This window comes from Salarias fasciatus, chromosome 7 (genome assembly GCF_902148845.1).
Source record: "Salarias fasciatus chromosome 7, fSalaFa1.1, whole genome shotgun sequence".
Classification (NCBI taxonomy): domain Eukaryota; kingdom Metazoa; phylum Chordata; class Actinopteri; order Blenniiformes; family Blenniidae; genus Salarias; species Salarias fasciatus.
The window spans coordinates 29,120,693-29,143,419 of NC_043751.1; the positions used below are offsets into that span (position 1 = coordinate 29,120,693).

A 22,727-nucleotide genomic window follows, 5' to 3' on the forward strand; every position below is an offset into this window, starting at 1 on the left:
TTCCCAACGCCAGCGGAAACAGAACAGAAAATTCATCTGAATATTCAAATGGGCTGAAGCGTGCACGTATATGAAGAGCGGAAAAGGGCATGTGCCCCGAGCCACGCTGGTCACATGATGAGATGACCGCCGGGTTCTCGTCACTGGATTCAATTTGATGCAAATGATTTCCACTCGCTTAAATCCGCCTTTATAGATATGTATCAGGAGTACCGCACGAGGCTGAGCCTTGCTATTTTTAGTGTCAGTGCTCCATATTTTTTAGTTTTTCTGTCCCACTCAAACATATGTACACTCATATGCTTGATGGGCAAAAACACACACACAGAGAAAAGACGACGATAATATGCTCCTCTCCAACTCCCAATCTTGACGTTTCAATTACTTTCTCAGTGTCTGCGCTGACTGAAGCTTGGCTGAATCATACATTATCTGACTGTTTTTATCAGTCTCTCCATCACTTTCTTCTCTCTGTCCTGCCAGCAAGATCTTCAACTGATTGGGGTCGAACTTACCAAGAGAAAGGAAACGGCACAGAGCCAGTGTTAATAGTCTGTTTCTATCTGGGAGCTGCCGAGTGTGTGTGTGTGTGTGTGTGTGTGTGTGTGTGTGCGACTGATATGAGAAGATCAGTCAGAAGATGCAGTGAAAGTGCAGGGGTTGTGTCGACTGGCGTTCCGCTCTCACAGCTGTACACTAGATCCAAATTTGTTGCTGGTAAAGCGAGCAGAGGCAGCAGAGGAGGAGGGGAAGGGAAGAGCCGGGAGAGCGAGATAAGGAGGTGGATGAAGAATGGCGATAAGACAGAGATGCACGAGAGTGGAACTGTGAATAAGTGTTTAATGACAACGGAGCTCCATTTTCTTGTCTCTGTGCTTGCTTTACTTCTCTGGCAGCGATCTGAGACTTGTCACAGTCCGACGCTGGCACAAGCTTCAGCAAACTGGTACCAACCAGAGAGACCAAAAAAAAAAAAAAAAAACAGTTCCAGAAGCAGTATTTATCAAGTTATGCTGTTAATAATTACTTCTGTGGAGCAACTGGTTATCTGGTAACTGCTGTGACGCATTAGCTGAACTACTGGGAGCACTGAGTGGGTTAGTCTGAAGATGGATTCACTCGTGAGGCTTCAGTCAGCCTCTGCAGGCTGGATTTCAACACCTGTTCATATTTCTGCTCTGTACCAGCAAAGTGCAGCAGGTCTGCACAGCTGAAATACATGTGGTAAGGAAAAAAGCCAACGCCGGCACACGTGGCGTCAATCTCCTGTCAAACAGATTTACAAGACATTTGTCTGAATATGTGCCAGCGGGTAAAGCATACAAACTGAGCATTTAGGATGTAATGGTGCTTGAATTACAGCCTGTGTGTACAATAATGCATGCACATAGGAGCGATAATTAACATGCTTTGGAGTAAAGTGGCAATCACTGACACTAACAACTACTTAGAAAAAAGGTCTTTTGTCAAAGCTCGCTGGAAGCACCTGGGTGGCCAACATGGAAAATGTGGCTACCAACATGCAAGCAAATAGTGTGTTGAATCAAGTAAGGGAAGTATTGAAAGTTGAAACTCAACTCAACTTTATTTCTGAAGCACTTTTAAAACCTCTGCTGTTGGCAAAAAGTGCTGTACATAGTCATGAAACCAGATAGATAATACAAGATAACACAATGTATAACCAGATAATAAACAACAAGAACAATAAAAATCAATAAATGACGTTAGAAATACATGTGGCAGAACTGAGGAAGGAAAGAAGCCAACGCCGACACACGTGGTGTCAATCATCTGTTGAACCAGTTCACAAGACATTTGTCTCTGAATATGTGCCAGCGGGTAAAGCATACAAATTGAGCATTTAGGATGTAATGGTGTTTGAATTACAGCCTGTGTGTACAATAATGCATGCACATAGGAGCGATAATTAACTAACTTTGGAGCAAAGTGGCAATCGCTGACACTAACAACTACTTAGAAAAAAGGTCTTTTGTCAAAGCTCGCTGGAAGCATATGGGTGGCCAACATGGAAAATGTGGCTACCCACATGCAAGCTAATAGTGTGTTGAATCAAGTAAGGAAAGTATTGAAAGTTGAAACTCAATTCAACTTTATTTCTGAAGCACTTTTCCAGGTTTTCTCCATTGGTTTGGCTCATTTCTTGAAACCAAAATTACATTTTCAAAATTCTAAGGCCATTTGGCAAAACAGTCTTTCAGTTCAGCACAACATCAAAGTTCACTTGCAAAATCTCATATCGCTCCCAAAAACTGTTCACTAATCCTTCTAAGCTGCTAGGGATGAGCGAGTACACCACTATCTGTATCTGTATCCCCATCCAAATTATCTGTATCCGTATCTGTACTCGGAGGGGGCGTGGTCTAAACCGGAAGTGGGCGTGGTTTAACTGGAAACGGGCTGGGGCAGAAATTGGTGCACTATTTTAAGTCTGAAATTGATATGGATTACTCAGAAGTTGCTATATTGATTCTTCATTTGAAAACTATTTACAGAACAGTCTCAATGATACAATGTACAGATTTTTGTTTTTTTTATTTTAGTCAGAACATGAATATTTTTAAAGTTATATAAATGATTATTTATTCACACAAAAGCCTCAGAAATAAAATTTGAATATTTTTGGTCACAATAGTAAAGGAACTATTTACAGAAAAAGTATTTTTTATTGAGTCAGAACATGAATATTTTAATTGTATGAATGCCTCCCCCCACGATCCCCACCGGAATCTCCCCGGCGTCCAGGGAAACCTTTCATACGCCCCCTGAGCTTCCTGGTCGCGTCCGAGGCTGCAGTGCCACGGACATGACCGGGACGTGGACCTCAGTCCGGTTATCATCTCTCTCCCACAGATCACAGCCTCCCAGTGGAGCACAAGCCCAAATTATTATGAAAAAGAAGAGAAAAAAGGAAAAAAAAGAAAAAAAAAAACGTGTGGGAAAACAAAATATAAAAAACCCCGAAAAAAAACCCTGAGCGTGCACAATCGCCCGACGTTTCGACCTTATAAGGTTTTCCTCAGGCACAATGCACGCTACAAAGAAATAAAATGGCGCATTTTTAATTTATCAGGTCCGATTGGCTTCTCTCACCAGGATCCTGTCGTCTCGGTGGAGCACGGAGCAGAATGAAGGACCAGTGAGGATCTCCCATCAGCATGAGTACGAATAATGACAGACAATGCTCGGGCTGTACTCGGATTCGGAAAAAATGCATTATCCGTAACGAGTACTCGTTTAAAACGAGTATTCGGCTCATCCCTATCAGCTACATTTCTTTCCCATATAAATAGTCAGTGCCACCAAAATGCAAAGATCCTTCTCAACAGCTTTGGCTCAATTCTCGAAACAGACCAGACGTTCTCAATTCTCTTGGTTCTTTTGTCAAAAACAACCTGGACGGTTCAGCAAAACCACATGGTTCACCTGTCAGAGATCACATCTCTTCCAAAACAGTTCACTCAGGTGACAAAACTACATTTTTTTCTCAAACAAATGATCAATGTCCTCAAAATTTAGCATCATGTGAGCACTGCAAGTCAAAACGTTTAGATGTTTTGTCATTAAGGAAGAGGAACATTGAAAGATCCCTCACTCACCTTCCTGTCTGAGCCCAGTCCTTCATTCACAGTGGTTCCTGTAGTAGTGGCTTTTTTTTTGTTTGTTTTTTTGGGTTGTTCAGCTCACAGAAAACATATTGTATAAGAAAATGAAGAAAAAAGCATTTTACAGTCAGAAGAACCTTCAAGTGTTGATTCACAGATTGTTCTCATCCCTCCAAGGAAACTGTTATAATTTTTATTCACACACAAAGTAACTTCCATCCATCAGAGCTCAATACACTGCAAAATAAACACAGAGAAACAAACAAACAAACAAAAAAAGTTAAATTGTACGTAGCCCACAGTGCTGTAAGTGAAGCTGGAGTTTCAAAGCTCACTTCTTCACTAGTCCCCCTCCTCACCCTCCTAACAGATCCATGTCTGGTATTCTTGGTTTTGAAGTGTGTTCTTGACTAATTTTGACAGTTGAACAGGTGATTTCAGGTGGTGACTGATATAATGAAATGATGCTGATATGTTTTGGAGAGAAGAACCATTAGATTTGTCCATGTTGTTTTGAGAATGTAATTTCTGCTTCAAGAAATGAGCCAAACCAGAGGAGAAAAAATAAAACCTCTGCTGTTGGCACAGCGTGCTGTACATAGTCATAAAACCAGATAGATAATACAAGATAATACAATACATGACCAGATAATAATCAATAAGAACAAGAAAAATCAATGAATGATGTTAGAAATACATGTGGCAGAACTGAGGAAGGAAAGAAGCCAACGCCGACACACGTGGTGTCAATCATCTGTTGAACCGGTTCACAAGACATTTGTCTCTGAATATGTGCCAGCGGGTAAAGCATACAAACTGAGCATTTAGGATGTAATGGTGTTTGAATTACAGCCTGTGTGTACAATAATGCATGCACATAGGAGCGATAGTTAACGAACTCTGGAGAAAAGTGGCGATCACTGACACTAACAACTACTTAGAAAAAAGGTCTTTTGTCAAAGCTCGCTGGAAGCATATGGGTGGCCAACATGGAAAATGTGGCTACCCACATGCAAGCTAATAGTGTGTTGAATCAAGTAAGGAAAGTATTGAAAGTTGACACTCAACTCAACTTTTTTTCTGAAGCACTTTTAAAACCTCTGCTGTTGGCAAAAAGTGCTGTACATAGTCATGAAACCAGATAGATAATACAACATAACACAATACATTCCCGGTGGACCGGAACCTCCTTCCAGAGGGGAGAGTTTGGAAGAGTGGGTGACCAGGGGGGGAGGGGTCGGCCACGCTCCAGGGTCCTGGAGGTGTACAGGTCATGGAGGGAAGGCAGACTGCAGCCACTGATTTTTTTCTGCAGAGCGGACGACTCTCTGCAGTCTGTCCTTGTCTCTGGCCGTGGCTGCAGTGAACCAGGCGGTGATGGAGGAGGTGAGGATGGACTCCATGATGGAGGAGGAGAACTGCACCATCATCTTCGCTGGCAGGCTGAACTTCTTCAGCTGCCGCAGGAAGTACATCCTCTGCTGGGCTTTTTGGTCCTGGGTGATGGTCGTGCCCAGGAAGCAGAAGGACTCCACAGTGTCCACTGGGGAGTGTCTCAGGGTGATGGGGGTGAGTGGGGCTGTGATCCTCCTAAAGTCCACGATCATCTCCACTGTCTTTAGAGCATTGAGCTCCAGGTTGTTCAGCCTGCACCAGGACATCAGGTGGTCTATCTCCATCAGTGATGAGTCCGATGAGGGTGGTGTCGTCCGCAAACTTCAGGAGTTTGACAGACTGGTGACTGGAGGTGCAGCTGTTGGTGTACAGGGAGAAGAGCAGAGGAGAGAGGACACAGCCCTGAGGGGATCCAGTAGTGATGGTCCGGGAGTCGGAGGTGAGTTTCCCCAGCTTTACGTGCTGCCCCCTGTCTGTCAGGAAGTCTGTAATCCACCTGCAGGTGGAGACTGACGTAGGATCCTGGTGAGTCCAGGTGCTGGAGGGTGAAGTGCAGAGCCATGTTTACTGTATTGTTTACAGACCTGTTTTCTCTGTAGGCGAACTGCAGGGGGTCCAGGTGAGGGTCAGTAAAGTCCTTTATATGTGACAGCATGAGGCGCTCAAATGACAGCAGTTTTCAAAGAAAACATGCAGACATCAGAAAATAGGTCTGCTAGAGGGAAGCTCATGTTTGCTTAAAACCTTATCTACTCCGTTTGGTTTTCGACAGTTTCACATTTTCAGCGCAAAATTTTAAAAGGTATGTCAGTTCACATGGCCACCAGGTAGCGCTGTTTGCTGTTTACTGTGATGAAGCCACAAATGTCGGCAAAGTTGAACCGCCATTACAGACGATTCACAAATATAAACTACCAACTCCCAGGAAACACCGTCGCTGTTGTCATTGTCCATCTGCCCGTGCATGTGCAGAACAGCTACGTATTCACTGCGGCTGTGGTGTGCATGTGCAGTAGCCACATTTTCAAAAAGCTGCACCTTGGGAGTCGTGTTTTATGTTTCTCCGAGACCCCAGACACAACAAAGGCTTTCCATTTTCACTTGGAAATGTCGTGTAAACAGGGCCTCTGACTGCGGCTGCATTTCCCTTTGTGGTGCATAAAGTTCTGGTTTTACTTTCAGTGTAACTCAATTCTGTTATTAGAGAATATGAGAGAAACAAGCTTATCTTTAGGAGTTTTCAAGTCCGATTCCCAAGCTGACAGGCTTCTACTGTGGGTGCCTGAGATTTGACCCCCTGGGCTGCTCAAAGCATGTTTAATGACGGCTAACGATGGAAAATGTGGGTTAAATGCTAAGTATTGAAGTGTCTGCCTCAATGAAAATACTGGTCAAGACCAGAAGATATTTGTATTAGATGGTGGGTTGATTCAGTCTGTCTTGTCCTCCTGCAAACATCTGCAGCACTGGTCAAGTGCAGAAAACAACATGGAGGTAAATACAGATCAGGTAGCTGAAAGTCATCGTATTTTAAATGAATTAGTTGTATTTACATTTTCTGCCCCCCCGGGCAGATGAGCACAGCTTGCCCAGCATGACTGTCGTTAATTCTTCAGAGACGCCACTGAGATCCAGCAGTAATTGACCTTTTGTGCTTGACAAGCCATTACACCGGTGCTTCTGAAAGTTTTCCAGTGACTTTATCATTGAGTATTCACAACTACTTTTTTCCCCCAACATTAAACTCGATATAAGCTATTACTTTGTAGACGTGGGGGGGAAAAAAGGTGAAATTTTTCATGAAACAATGCAGTCAGAACTCAATTTCAATTCATTTGATCATATTTTCTTACAATGTTCCTGAAGGTTAACGTTAAATCATGTGATAAAAATATAACGGAATCATCCAGCAATTCTCAAAATTCTCAAGCAGATTCATTAACATAAGTGATTGTACTCCAAAAAGGATACAGGCAGATGCAAAGAATATGAACAATGAAAGAAATAGGATTGCTTGAGAAAAAGTAGCTGCAGTATCTGGCGGTACAATGGATGTCGATGGAATTAAAATGGTTTTAAGGTTACGTAAATAACAGCCTGTATTTTCACTCTAAACATTTGCTGCCAGTAGAACCTCGCTGGAGTGGACGAATACAGTAGTTACAGTTAATGCCTCATGCATGTATGCACACACACACATTTTGGGTATATTTTGGGAAATTCATTCATTGTTCTAGCTGTCATCAAATTTAAGCAAGCATTTACTATTACTTCCTTCCTCTTTCTTTGACACAAAGAAAGGGAGGAAAAGAAGTGAGAAAGTGGTCCTGAAGTGATTGTGTTTGAGCCATAAATGGCTCCTTAACTGTGGCCTACAAAGACTCCAGTCAGCCTCTCCAGGCTGGATTTCAACTTTAAACTCCGCTGAGCCGCCCACTCTGGGCCAACCATTGCTCAAGGCCAGGTGGACAAATTACCCATGTCACACCTGTTCATATTTCTGCTCTGTATCAGCGCAGTGCAGCAGGTCTACACAGCTGAAATAAATGTGGCAGCACCGAGGAAGGAAAAAAGCCAACGCCGGCACACGTGGCGTCCATCACCTGTCAAACAGATTTACAAGACATTTGTCTTTAAATACATTCCAGTTTGTAATGTACAGGAATTCAGCATTTAGGACGTAATGGTGCTTCAATTACAGCCTATATGTACAGTAATGCATGCACATCGGAGTGATGATTAAAGTAATTTGGAGTAAGGTGGCAATCATGGATACTTAGAAAAAGGTCTTTTGTCAAAGCTCGCTGGAAGCATATAGGTGGCCAACAGGGAAAATGTAGCTACCCACATGCAAGCAAATTGAGAGCTGAATCATGGAAAGAAAGTACTGAAAGTTGAAAGGTGAAAGTAAGAGAAAAGCGAGCCGTGCTGCCGGTGAATGAAAGTGCTTGACATTTCCTTTTCTTTTGGCGACGGCTTCCTTCTTGCTTGAATTTATGGTGGTTGATCCGGGGAGCAGGCCCTCTCTGCTCCGCCGGTCTCCACCTCGCAGTGACTCATTCAGCGTCCCTTCTTAGATTCAGACCAAGGTAGAATCATGACTGAATACAGATATTCAGCCGAGATGACTCAAAAAAAAAAAAAAAAAAAAAAAAAAGAAGCCTCAAGGCCTCTTTTCACTCTTTTCAGTCTGTTGATTGTTTGCAGTGAGCCAGGTAAAGTCTGGAAGCTCGCCCGGCTCCACGCAACAACTGCAGACGCTCCTCAGAGTGCGCTAAACAAAGAGCCAGTGTGTCGATTTAGCGGCGTGCGCGGGGAGAGACGCCGGGCCTGAAAGTCAAAGATGAAAATGAATGGTTTGCACTGTCAATATTTGGCAGGAACATAGAGTGTGTCAGAGGGAGCGGGGACACTTCTTTGACACATGAGTGCGCCGAGGATGGGACAGCGGCTTTGTGCCCGGGTGTATCTGCACACACACATGGAGTGACACCGCTGAGTGGAACATCATTTTCATAAATTACCGAGCTTGAGTAACACAACACAGAACAAAAAAGTTATTATCATAATAAGGTGCAAAGTAGCAACCCTTTGCATTGGTTGAAAACCATAACCCTGTAATTAACAGGAAGGAAAGCAATTTGCTGCTGCTTCATAGCACAGCGTTTCTCTCTCCCTGTTCCTCTTGGCATCTTTTAGGATTGTTTTAATTATTTGCTGGCAAACTGGCTGTACGACTGAAGCCTCTCCCAGCCCCCACTCTGCACCGCCGTCTCTCTCGCGCTCACCCACTCACTCGCTCTCTCGCTTCCCTTTTTTTTTTTTTTTTCACCACGCATTTGGCACGACTTTACTCAGCTGCTAGAAATGAGAAACAAATCTAAACATCTGATTAGCCAGTAATCAGTTGCTTCACATCCCAGAAGGACACGGGGAAGAGACGTGGGGGGTGAGACGGAGGAGACGGAGACGGGATGACTCAGTCTGCTTGGCTCAGCATCGCGGCATCAACATGCAAACCTTCAACTCGTACCCTTGAAACTTCCTCCAAGACGGCTCATTTTCTGCTGCCAGGTGATGCAATGCTGCTTTAACCAGCATCTACATCAGTCAGATACCGGATGGCGTCTTTGTGGAGTGGAAGGGAGGGGCGTGCTGGCGGAGGAAAGGTAACCGTACCCTGGGGCAAATGTAATTCTGATTCTATTTCACAGTGAAATCTCACTTGAATGTTTATGGCTGAGATTTACATCCCTCCCTGTTTACAACCGCAACAACTCTGACAAAGGATGCTGACATTAGACCACATGTAAAACACTGTGATACACATTTTTCCTAACGCTTCGTGAATTTACCTTGAGATCACTGCGAAGCATAATAAGACCATTCTGCAGCCGATCTGACTCCAAAAACGTAATCTATGATTACCACTTGTCCCCTAACTGAACCGAATATCAACATGATGCCTCTATAAAAATACACCGCTATATTTCTGACTGTATTCACTTAGAAACAGCAAAAATCTTTGTCAAATGCTCATTACTGGGACGGATATTTTTCCTTTCACACAAATGACTGGAGCGCATATTTCAGCTGTGCATATTTAATGAACGCTGGAAAATAGGTTACAGTTTCAAACTGCAGCTACTCCGCAAGAACTTTGCACTTTCATTATCGGGTAGTTTTGCCACATGATTGTCCATGCTGAACAACGGCTGAAAGGAGGGTCTTATATCAACAATGAGATCACTGGAGAATACATTAGGGTGGAATATATTACTATAGAAATGTGCCTTTCTGTCCCATGTGCAGAAATTCATCATTGCATATCTTATCGTTGCCCATTGTTAATCTGTGTACTGAACTGAGCTCCCAAATGAAGACTGTATGAACATTACTAGTAAACATTCACCGTGGAAAAAGCCATTTTGATTCTATTTCACAGCAGAGACAGCAAAATCCAACTTAAAAGCTAATAAAGGGATTCACATTCCAGCCTGTCGACGAGTAACGTTAGGGCATATTATAGCTCCAGACAAAGGAGGCGAAGAATTCGATTAAATTTCACACTGCAGCTGCCTTGCGACCGCACGTGGCGTGCATGTGAAACAAAAGTTTGTGCTGCTTGTGGACAACATTATATCTCACATGGACCACGGGATCACTGGTAGATGTAGGAGAACAGGCCTTTACTGATGTGCGTTTTGCCCATTCGTCTTGATGGAGGTGAGCAATGATTGTGGACTGAACTGAACTCCGATCTGAATAAACACCACATGAACATCCCGATCATCCATCAGTAAACACTGGCAAATGCTATTTTGAGTATATTTCACAGTGAAAAAAAACGATGTGATTCAGACAAATGATGCAGGGAATGAGCTGAAAGTTCATCCTGTAGTTACCTTGCAGTTCATGTTACACCCTTTTATTATCTCCTGGTTTTGCCACAGGATTGTCTGAGCTGGGTGGAGGAAGTAGTCTGTGACTACAAAGAGATCACTGGTGAATATATTAGACAGAACCTTGTAAATGTGTGTTTTTGCCCAGTATGCAGGATTATTTTGCATCACACAGGTATTATTATTAACTGAGCAACTAAATCAACACTGCATGGACATTACCAGTAAACACACCCTGTGGCAAATGCCATTTTGAGTGTAATTCACCCCAAAAACAAACACAGACGCCTATTAGAGAGATTCATATTGCTGCTTCTTTTTAAACAAGAGATTTAAGTGGAGATTTAGGCGCTGCACACTCAACGGGTGCTGAGAATTAGTAAAAACTGCGTTGCTATGACTCCATTGATCTCCCAATCTGATGTCTATGCATTACAAATGACTCCACAGCTCATTTTCAGGAATATATTATCACTTTGTTTGGGTGGATGTGCTTAAACAAAACAAAGGCAAGCAGGAATCCTAAAGCGAGCCACTTCTGAGGCTTTATCTTTTTATATCTGGCGTTGCATAAACACCTGTCAAATATGTTGTGCAAAGGGAACAACGCAACTTTTAATTTGTTATTCACAAAACAACACTGAAACTGTGTTCATGATCATCCTATAATAAATACTGTCGATCAGGGGTGTCAAACATAAGTACTGAGGGCTAAAACCGGCCTGCAAGAGGCGCTAAACCAGCAAGCAAATTGTAATAACTTCAAACATTTTGGCTTTTTAACAGTTTTCTGGAGAGTATTGAATTCTGCACCATAAGACAGAATGTTATTAATCGTATTATGATTCTATCGTAGCAGTCCGGCTCAGTCGAGATGATATTGGGCTGCATGTGGCCAATGAACTAAACTGAGTCTGACACCCCTGCTGTAGATAATTAATCACACTGGGGATTGAAACCCCATCTATCTGTATTAAAGTGCAGTTTGAAAGGGAGTGAATTTAAAAAAAAGCTGGTATCTCTATAAGCTTTTACCACAACGCACTGACCAGGAATAAAGGAATAAATGTGTAGCCCCTCAAACAGGTCATCCATGATTAGCATTGGTCTGTGAGCTCTGAGAACAACGTGATCGTTCACTGCCTGCCTGGAGAAACGTGTGATACTCTTCACTTTTTATAGTGATCTGAGGTTATTTAGGAAATACACGATGTACTACTTAAATTACATGGATGACCGAGCTACTGGCTCAGTGATCTTCGGTCCCTTTCTCAGGATAATTTTTATGATGAGTTTTTTTTTAATTATTTTTTTTTGAAGAAAGCTGAAATAGAGCTTGAGCCAAAACCTTTTTAGTGCTATTTCACTCCCTTTGTGTGGAACTTCTAATTAACAGACATTGAGCAAGACTTTTATTGATTTCCTTTTGATTTGTACTTCAATTCTACTTTCCATTTGCATGACCTTGTACTCTGTGCAATTTACTTGAACATGAATATTCAACCTGATAGGCCTACGCTCTTAGGTTTAATAGGGTGATTTTCACCTAAACAGACCCAAAATAAAACCAGATATGGCTTCACAGTCACCAGGGCTGTTTGTGTAACTCCAACCCGTGAAATACTTGCCTTTCTCCACATCATTTCCACATGTCTTTGTTAAAGTTTGTAGTTTTCATCGTTTTCCTGTGTCCTGCATCCTTCTGTCGCTCTGTTGTGTCCTCAGCTCGTTAGCCCGATGCAGGCCCGTTCGGATCCGAAGGTGATCGTGATCACACCGGTGTGTGTGACCCCCTGAGCCCGTGCAGAGTTTAACACTTCACTCCTTCACACACACACACACACACACACACACACACACACCCTGCCAGCCTCGTGGTCCATACGTGTCTCCGTCCATTGATCTGTCTCGCGATCTGTTTCCCCTCATCTCTCCTCCAGCCTCAGTTCCTCAAAGTTACCCGCCGGTTTTCATGCCTGACACTCCGGCACCCCACCCTCCTTCTTTTAAGTCCCGTCCCTTTTAACTTGAACAGGACCAGAGTGAAAAGTGAGAGCAGACAGGTAGCTGCTGAATAATGGATGATCCAACTGTTTGAAATCCTCCCTATTTTCATAAGCGAGAAGAAGCAAACAACTTGGATATATTTTGGAGGAGATCGGGAACTTATAGTACAGAGGGAGCTACTAAATCTGCACACCTCTGAGAACTGGCTGAACCGGGACAGTTTGACAACAGACTGTGGCTGTTTTGTTTTTTTTTTTTGCCTTCCTGAGCGGTGGATTTTGTGCTTTCTGCTGTCTGTTGCTGGCATATTTAACACCAACCACACATGCTTGACAAGAGGGGAAAGAGACAATGTGCATTTTATGTCTCACTCGTATTAATTTCAGTTGTCTTATTAGTTCCACGCCAGCTCAGACGGTGCTGAAACTGCGGCTGCGAGCTCGGATAAAGCCCTTTACTCTGTCTGCGTCTGCTATCAGGCATCAATTACTTCAGTGTAAATAATTACTTGACAACTGATGGGAGTCTTGTCGCTGGAAATGAGGCCTAATTAAATTAGCCAAACTTTCTTAATGACACTTTAAATTATTTGCTCGCCTCTCCACAGCCCACCGGATTGGCAGCGTGGCGGCGTGGAGAGTCGACTTTAGGATGGGATTTGCTGAATATCTGAGTAAAACTTTTTGAGTGAACTCACACTCAAATTTCACCTTGAAGCGCAATATGTCTTCTCAATGTCAGGTGGCCAGGAGCCAAGCAAAGCTGTTCTGTCAGGTTTGGCTTGGTGTAAACTTTTGTTAAAAGGGAGTGGAGCTTCCTCACATCCAGCCTGTCTGATGTGGCTTTCTTCTTCTGCACTTGGGTAAAACTACTAAAGCCCTAAACCAGTCAAGACGGCTGGAAAACTTCCTGAGCAGAAACATGAGACAAATCCTTCCTGACTCCACTGGTATGGCCTCAATTCTCCCTTGGATTAAATTTATAATAATTATGAAACTTGGAGAGTAGGTCCAATTTTAGGTGGGTTTGCGGTGCGGCGCTTATGTGTAGTGGCACTTGAGAAAAGGGGAAAATTGCTCTGTTGTTTCTAATTATCTTTTTTTTTCCCTGCTGCACAAAATAAGGTAAATTAATAACTCCCTTTTTACCCTGAGCACAGTTTTAATTGCTACTATTAAACACTTTAAATACAACATTTTACTGGGTCCATTATGATATTAATGTATGCTCTAGATGTTTGAATGAAAGTTCCTTTTTTTAATCAAAGGAATTTTAATGCATCACAGAAAATCTTTGCCTTTACCATCGTCTGCAGCATAAAGGGGAAGAAGACAGAGATAAGATCATTAAGGACTGTGAAGACCATTTGGGGCTTATCAGAGTCTGGGATTCTTCACATAGCGTGCGGTCAAAGTGGAGCAGATTTCAATTATTTCTGTTACACTCTCATGGGCACGCAACCTGTCTGCGCACAACATAAAAACAGGAATCAAAGGTAAAGGAACGCTGTCCAATAGCGTGGATAATGAGATAACCTTGATTAACCCTGCCTATTTCCTTATAGGGAAGCGGGCTAATTTCACTGCACTTCCTGTTCCGCGGCTCTTTGAAGCACATTCATGCAGTGTCTCACTTCAAATGGAATCAAAAATCACAATTTCAGTGATTAAACCTTCAATTAACTTTCATAACTAAGTTAATTTGTGCAGAGACAGTAAGTTGTCTGGAGATACGATCTCAATTCAGATCTCTTGCCCGTGTATGAAAGCTGCTAAAGCATGAACTCACTCCAGCCTACTGTCCTCAGTTTGACTCACATTATCTGTCAAAAGGCCGTTTTCAGCAGACATCTTGAAGCTTACCTTCAACTGTTTATAAGGCAAGTTATCATATTTGTTAAGTTCAGTACATATTTCTTCAAGTGTGTGTGTGAGAGAGAGGGAGAGTGTGAATGAGAGTGAGAGAAAGACAGAGAGACACAGTATTCTGGTCTTTCTTACACTTTCCAGCTCAGCTTTCAAGGTTACAAGTTCATGTAAAGGTGTTGATTGAGCATCAACGACGAAAAGCTCGTAAAACAGACATTGTTTCACCACTAGTGTTAAAATTCCCAAGTTTTCAATTAATGCTGTAAAAAGGATTAACTTGTTCTGTTCCTATTGAAAAAATAATGTATTTTCACCAAAAAGCCGCTCTACTAACTCAGCCATGGTGTTATGAGGGGAACACTTTACTGGGAGCAAACACAGTGAGGACTTCTTTGTTGTGAAGTGAGACTTAACCTCTACTCCAGCATGCTCCCCTCTACAACTGTTAATAGAAACAAAGGAATGAACATTTATTTTTAAACTGAGAACACTTTGTACAGTTTCTGCCTCGGAGAACCTAGAAAAGCACAAATGCACAGAATAATAAGTTGACATACGGCGCACGGCGGCGTTAACATCACGAGAAGCACCTGAGCTCATTTAACGAACGACCGCCGCATTAGCCTAAACGCCAGGTTGTTAGCCTTTGTTAATTCTGTAGAGCTGTTCCAGCAGATGCCGGCGGTTGTTACAGATATGTTGCTGTTTTCCAGAGACGGAGGCAACGGACTCCCAGCAATGAACAATTTGATGACATGTTGTAAACATTAAGTGAACAACGGAAAGTTCCACGCCATGAATTTTCTCTCTAATCTGCACACGCATCTGAAAAAAGGCTGAGATAAGATGTGATCAAAAGAATTTCCTTATTCATTTACTCATTTCACAATTCATGCTGGCTTTGTTGCTCCGCATAAACTTGTCAATTGTAATTTAGCTGTTATTGCAAAAAAAAACATACTGAAACAAAACGAGTAGCATCTCGTTCAGCTCCTGATAAACACAAGAAAACCAGCTAAAACAACAGTTTACAGGATATAATTCTGCGCATAAATTTGGGCTTTTTATCCTTTGATTGGAATGTCATGGCAAATAATGACAGAAAACAAGTTTGTGAAAACTTAACAATGTGAAGAAGATGTCAATCAAGCACTGCTGTACACCCCTGAATGGAGGTCTGATCAGGTAAGCGAGCGACCCACGGGAGTGGAGGTCCCGTAAAGTCAGCATGTCTGGAGCAGCTCTTCAATACGCGGAGCATTCACTCAGGGAAAAAAAAAAATAAATAAATCAGCATGCGCGTTAAAATACGCTTGATTTTTGATGGACAGGTTTCTTCAACACTGCACAGCAGAAATGATGGCGCCGCTCACAGCTGGAAATGATTGTTTAAAACTATTATTGCACTGATTCTGGATGGTAGTAGGAAAAAAAAGAGTCTGCTTTCAAGGTAATAAAAAAGTTTTGAGAGGTTCACTTTGACTGCTTTACGATGAATAAATAAATATATTTTTTTAATAGCTGTAATACTACAATAATTAACTGTATACAGTACATGCAATATAATGTAGCAAGGAACTGTGCCAAGGCAGAGCTCACTGATTTGAAAAACTAACATTAGACTTCATTAGAAAATGTTTATCGCGTCAGCTGGAATGAGGAAATTCATTTGAAGCAGCATGTAAAGCCCTTTATTCCCCGTGTCTCACTGGGCTTTTAATCCCGTCTGTATGAGGCCCGACTTTGCTTTTAGGTAGGGCTGCCATGTGAAAACGTCACACATGGCAGACTCGCAGAGGTTTTAAAACGCAAACTGCTGCTGCAATTATTACAAATCACAGTGGACTTGCAGGTAACAATGGTCCTTGGCAACCAGGGATTCACTGTTCAACGCAACGCTCTGCATGCGCTCGCCGCTGCAATTTAAAACATTAGTTCTCTAACTGTTGTGTAGTACTAACGCTTTCACCATTTTGATAACAAGATGTCGTTCTAAGAAATGCTCTCATGGAGGAGATTCTGAGAAAACTACTTTTACTTAATGACAAATGAATTTGACTCACTGTACCTGCACACGCACATTTTAAACTCATGGGAAATCGGAGCAGCTCACTTCCAGGGACTGACTTACAGTGGCGTTCTGCAGACACACGATAATCTACAGCGTAACGACTTGGCTAAAAACAACAATACATCACCCTTAACCTTGGTTCAACCTGAAAGCATGTGCTTACCCAACGATTTAATGATTCCTGTAATGAGGATTTCATTGTATTTCAGTCCTCTTAGCGTGTGACGGTCGATGTATCTACACACCGAGGGCCTGATTTACAGAGACCCTGGATAAAGCTCGCCACGGTGCCTGGTTATGCAGACAGATTGCACTTTCAGTTTGAGTGCGTTTTGCAGGTGATCGACTGTGCAAACAGAGGTATCCAAACGAGGGCTTCAGGCTACAAAACATGCTGAAAACAGAATTGCTTCTGTGTTTGGTTGCTTGATTTGCACACAATGTGCATACGATATGTAGTTTCTATACATGTACACCTTTAGCAAATCAGGCTTTATGTAAGTAAAACACACCCACACACACTGAGATCAACAATACCCTCAAGTCTCATCTGAACCTAAACGTCAAAGCAGCTCTTAAAACAACACCTTAACCCTGAAATCCATGTAAAATATAGTAGGAGGCTGTATTTTTGGGCCCCAAAACAATATTTCCTTCCACACAGAGCAGATACAGGCAGAGAGGAGAGACGAAAGTAAACACATTTCCTATATTTTTCTCTTTTTTTTTATTCTGTGCACACTCTCCTCGCTACTTCTACCTCTCTGAGTGTCTGCCTTTGACAATGTCCTCATCCTGTCTGCAGGTCACAGCGATGACACTTCAAAGTCACTGTTACTGCCAAAATGTCAGGAGGATCAAGGGACAGCAAACACAGAGGCCATCCAGTGAATCCCGGAATGTATGCCGGGGATGAGAGGCGCCGCGCGGAAAAGGATAAAATTAGAAAAGATGCAGATCTGTGACAGAGAAGTGGTGAAGGAAATATTCAAGTAAATAAACAGCCACGGGGGGCTTCTTCTGTGAAAAAGTTCAAGAGAGACGAACTCATAGGTGGATATAAGTAAACAAACTTTTTATCCTCCAGCCTGAGTGTACCCTATAGAAATTAGCTCTATCAATCAGGAATTCAATGAAAACACCGCCGAAACTTGACTCCTGCATCAATGGGCCAATCTTCTATTGGAGCGCTATTCAGAAGCGGAGACTCGGGTAAGTGAGTTACTAAAGACCGATATCTGCTGAAGAGCAATCAGATAGAATGTATACAAACCATGAGCGTAGAATAAAGAGGAGGGAAATGAAACCGTTTTCTCCCTCATATTTGTTTTGATGAAAAGCTTTCAGGCTGCAGCCACCGTCACTCCCAGACAGTCTGAGGCATGAAATCAGTGCGTGGCTTTTATTGTTTGAAGCCCCGTCTCTATGTTTCTGCTGTCCTTGATATTCATTTGCTCCTTCGGTGAAACCAGCTCAACTGTATTTGCCGTCGGTTTAGCACGGCGGCTGCTTCAGGTTGATCATTTGCTTCACAGCTTTGGTCAGGCAAATGTTTCCCTCTGACTGGACGAACTGCTGTGATGTTCACAGGAGATATGCTTAAAGCAGGTGTGTCAAACATAAGACCCGTGGGCCAAAAGTGGCCCACAAGAGGCTCTTGTCCGGCCCACCAAACTGTCAAGCAAATTGTGAACACTTCAAAGAAAACAGATTTCTTATGAGTCGAGGATATAACACAATAGAGCGAGCTGAGATGAAACACTGGCATGAAACCCAGCTACCTCGTGTCTCAAAGTCAAGATGACTGAAAAAAATGCATAAAGCAGCATCTATACGAGAAGTATTTTGGACATTCCACTGTATTTAGCACTAGAAAGTTTCATTTAAAACTGGCTTTATGTTGACATTGTGGTAATTTTTTTGTGTAATTGTTTGGTTTTACAAAAAATATAGACATGCTCAACACATACCATTCACCACTAACTAAGTAAAAAAAACATAAATAACAAATAAATACATTTTAACACTGGAGCAACATCTCTAACATCAGTAACAACTCTGCCGTAAACTCAGCCAATTTGCACCACACACTCAATAATTCGAAGCTGCTATGAATCATAAATAATACAAACTTTTTCAGATGTTATGAATTAAATTGCACATTGTGAACTAATGTATGAGCCTATTTTGTTCAAATGAACTGTGTATTATTTTGCCTCTCTATCAGACGTGAGCCTCACTGCACAATATCAAGTTCGCACCAGTTTGGTTTTTTTTTTCGAGAAACTTTTAGATATGAAGCATCTTTCTCCAACACCGTATCACCAATGAATGGATCGCCAGTGAGTTTGTTTCGCTCATTAAGGCTCTCCTGAAGATAAAAAGCAATAATCCTGTATAAGACCATTATTAGGTTTAATTTGTTTGTTTAATTCTTTGATCATCTAATATCCTGCATCTCATTTTTCAGAATCAAATTTTAGTTTTCTTAAGTTACATTTCCAGCACAGCTGTGATGAGAAGAGATACAAACATTAATTGTCTTTCTATATTTGACGCCCACTTGAAAACTTGGAAAAATGGTTAAGGCCATTACATAAGACAGAAGAAACAGAACCAAGCATATGTTGAGACCATATTGTGTTGAACTGTTGTTGAGTGTTGAGTAAAGGATGCAGAGACTCGTTACAAACCAGTTCTCTCACTGGTCGCTGTGTGTCTTCATCCTACTGAGCTGGTCTCATTTCAATGTTCACCATCTCCCTCATGTGAATCTGTGAACGCACGTCAGTTTCCTTCTCTTTTGAACGAAAAAAACCCCCCAAACACTGATCGAGAAGTAGATTGAAATTCGTTGTTCCTCAAGTTTGGACTAAACTGTGAAAGCAAAACTTGGAGTTGAAAACACTGTAAAAGCTCCACGTTCAGGAAAATCAGATTCTCACATGAATCAAGTTTAACACTGTAAGTAAAAGTGGTGTGATGTGGTCATATTTTAATATTTGTGAGGTAGCTTTGTGATCACTGTGCTTTGCTGGCCGAATGCAGACTTTAAATGGTTTATAAAACACCACTGGGTCCGTCAATCAATAGGAAACAAACATGTTTATGAGGTTGAACCCGCTGCTGTAATATAAAAACGCATCAATAAACCACGTCAGACTTCCTGCAAATGGAACAGAAATGTGTTCCCCCCACACTGGATGTCAAAACCCGTGATGCAGCAGCACAGGAAGTGTTTTTCTGCAAATACTGCAAACAACAGATGTATGTAAAGAACCACTTTGTGCATTCAGACGTTTCAGAGCCATGCGACCTTGCTGGGCACGACACACTCACAACTTATCAAAGTTTTATGGCCTGAGGTCGCGACTCCTACACACCATTCATTTGGAGTCAGTGCATGTTGTGCAGCATTTGATTCTGACACGGTGACTCCATTTTACAGCACATAAAGTAGCATCAATAATTTGGGCAATAAAGTCATGATCTGGTGAGTTTTATTCTCCCCTCCAGTCTGCATTATTCCCAAGTGTTTACTTAACACTATTTTTACATGATACCAAACTCCAAGGGTGCAGAAAGAGAGCAATCTAAATCGAGTATAAATTAGGCCTGAGAGCCAATAAATGCAATGAGGAGTTTTCCATCTTGTGAAGTGTAAGTGTGGCGCACGCTATGAGGCGCCTTTGGCTGGAAGAGAAATTATTTTTATTGTAGCACGTACTGCAACTAATAGCCTTCCCGTTATGATGATGGTGGCGTTTGAGAGGGGGCTTCCTCTGTGACAGAGTGAAAGTTAATGAGCCGCCGCTCCCTGTGACTCCTCAGCTGTGTGGGGCGGACGCTCTGACCCGCGTCGGTAAACTGCAGATCGTGTGTGTTTATGCAGGCAGAGGGATGCAGGCACGGAGGATGTGTGTGTGTGTGCGTCGTTTCAGATGATGACAATATGGTGTGGCGATAGCTTGGAATCGACAGACTGAAATTACATAAAGACAGATAGAAAACAATGATTGCGCTTGCTTCATCTTAATTAAAGCAGACCAGCATAGCAAGATTGATCGTGTGTGAGAGAGAAGAATTAAAGTGCTACTTGAAGACTCCGATTAGCAAATGATGCTTCATTATGTTCCCAAACTGACAGACAGACAGTGAATGAAGATGTGAAAACTCGTTATAAACAATGCTGAGCGGTGCGATACAGAAAATTACTCTCGATCACACAAACCCAAACAAGCGCTCTCCGTCTCTGTATCGTCCAATTTTCTCACACACAAAAAAGGCATCTTTTGCTGTTCGATTTCTATTACCCTGAGCTTCGACGCCGCTGCGTATTTACCACACTGCTTGATCTCCAACGCCTTACCTGATACTTTGGATCTCTAACGTGTCGGGGTCCGTAGCGTTGAGCGAAGCCACGAAGCTCCCCACGGGGATGTTCTCCATCCGGGTCACTATCAGCGGGTCCGGGAAGAAGACGGGGCCCTCGTTGATGTCCTCCACCGTGACGTGGACCGTGGCTGTGGAACTGGGGCCGTAGATGGCGTCGGGTACCAGGGGGTCCTCGTTCTCCACTCTGATGAGCAGCGTGTGCAGTGTGGTGGATTCATAGTCGAGCGGCTGCACGGAGGAAGCGATTGGAAAGAGATTTCTGTTATTACTGTCAGAGTCACATGCATGGGAGGAGAGTCTCTGAACGGACTGTACCTTAACGACCGATAACATCCCCTCATTGTTGTCGGGGTTGGTCTGGATCTCAAAGCTCTGTGTGGGATCTCCGCTGATGATGGAGTAGATCGCTCTCCACGCTCCTGTGGCCGGGTCGTCTCTGTCGTCCACTGTCAGGTTGACCACAACCCCCGTCGAGCCCTCGAATACGTGAGCCTCAAACTGTGACAGGAAACAGACCAATCAAAATTAATCATCAAGAGATTCTTAACTGGGCAAATCAAAAGGACGCATTAAATGTCCTGCAAATTTCCATATAGAGCTTTTTAATCATGATAATGTTCATACATTATATTCATGAAAGATCCTTCACATACAAAGAAGCAGCCAAAATTTGCTTGATGTAACAGTAAATAGAGTAATAAATGACCAAAAAGGAAAAAGAAAAGAAAATCCATGACAAAAGGCAGATATTTATAATGCAGACAGCTCTGTGATGTTTTCAGTATTCTAGATTTTGGACTTTTATTTTGAAAATGGGGGCTGCAGTGGTTACAGAGGCCTCACAGTGAGATCTGGGTTCAAATACTGGTAATGGTGACCTTAAATTGCCCTTATGTGAGTGTGTGCATGTGTTTGTCTCGTTGTCTTGTGATGGACTGGGGACCCCTCCAGGGTGACCCCTGCCCTCAACCATTGTGAGCTGGGATTGGCTCCAGAACGCCACGACCCTGCATGGTATAAAGCAGTGTAGAGCATCATGGATGGACGGATTTTCAAAATGCTAAATGATATATATTATAAAATAATTTTCCTTGTGGGAGAAAGCGGTGTGGGTCCTCATGCAATAACTTCACAGACCTCAAGGACAGGATATAAAGTGGAATTAAGAGGCAGCGCTATTGCAAGCTAATGTGAGCTGCTCTCCGATAATATTCCTCATATGGAATTCATTAAAGCTATAGTTTCTGCCTGAGTTAACGATGTTCTCGCCTAAAGACAGGGATCTGTGTCCAACTGACATCGACATCAGGAGTTAGTGTAACAAGGGAGAAAAAGGGGGAAGTTGATGTTCTTCCGTGTTCTTGACGTGTCTTTTAATTGTCCTGGTAACACACACTGGTGTACCTGTCAGCAAGTAGGAGTACAGTGAGCAGAAAGAGCTCGACTGTGTCAGCTGTAATTGTTTTGCAGAAGCCGTCCCGTGGGCAAATTTATGTGGACAGAGATGAAGAACGTGAAAGGTACGCTGTGGAGTTCTTCAACTCCAGTACACATACTGTTTTAAATGTTCAGAGAGAGAGAGAGGGAAGGAGGGAGAGAGAGGGAGACAGAGATGCAGTGAGACTTAGTTGTGCTGCAAGTTTTGTTTCTAGTTTTTATACCATACCATACAATGCCACACCGTTCTGGCTGTACTGAAGCCTTTGAGGCTGTCGGAGTGTTTGTAGTGTCGATGCAGAGGCTGTGCGGAGGTGGTTTGCGGCAAAATATATCCGCCACGCGGCATTTGCATATGGAGTACGAATTAGGCTTTCTGGAATTTAGTAATTACTTGTAACTGTACTCGTTATCGACAAGCAGCTAAAGGTTAGTACTCGTACGCAACACTGGGACAAACAACAAACAACAGAATGAAGGTTGCTCCTGTCCTTCATCACCGATTCCTCACAACACTGTGATCAGGGGG

At 42.6% G+C, this 22,727-nt stretch overlaps 1 protein-coding gene across 1 annotated transcript in view; it reads right to left on the reverse strand.

The window, feature by feature from the left end:
• cdh13 (cadherin 13, H-cadherin (heart)) overlaps positions 1–22,727 on the reverse strand; it is a 378,606-nt gene that overhangs the window by 47,483 nt on the left and 308,396 nt on the right. The window contains exons 10-11 of the mRNA XM_030095419.1: positions 21,077–21,259; positions 20,736–20,989 (exon numbers count right to left, since the gene is read on the reverse strand). Of these exons, the coding sequence (XP_029951279.1) occupies positions 20,736–20,989; positions 21,077–21,259 (437 nt within the window). The remainder of the gene's footprint in view (positions 1–20,735; positions 20,990–21,076; positions 21,260–22,727) is intronic.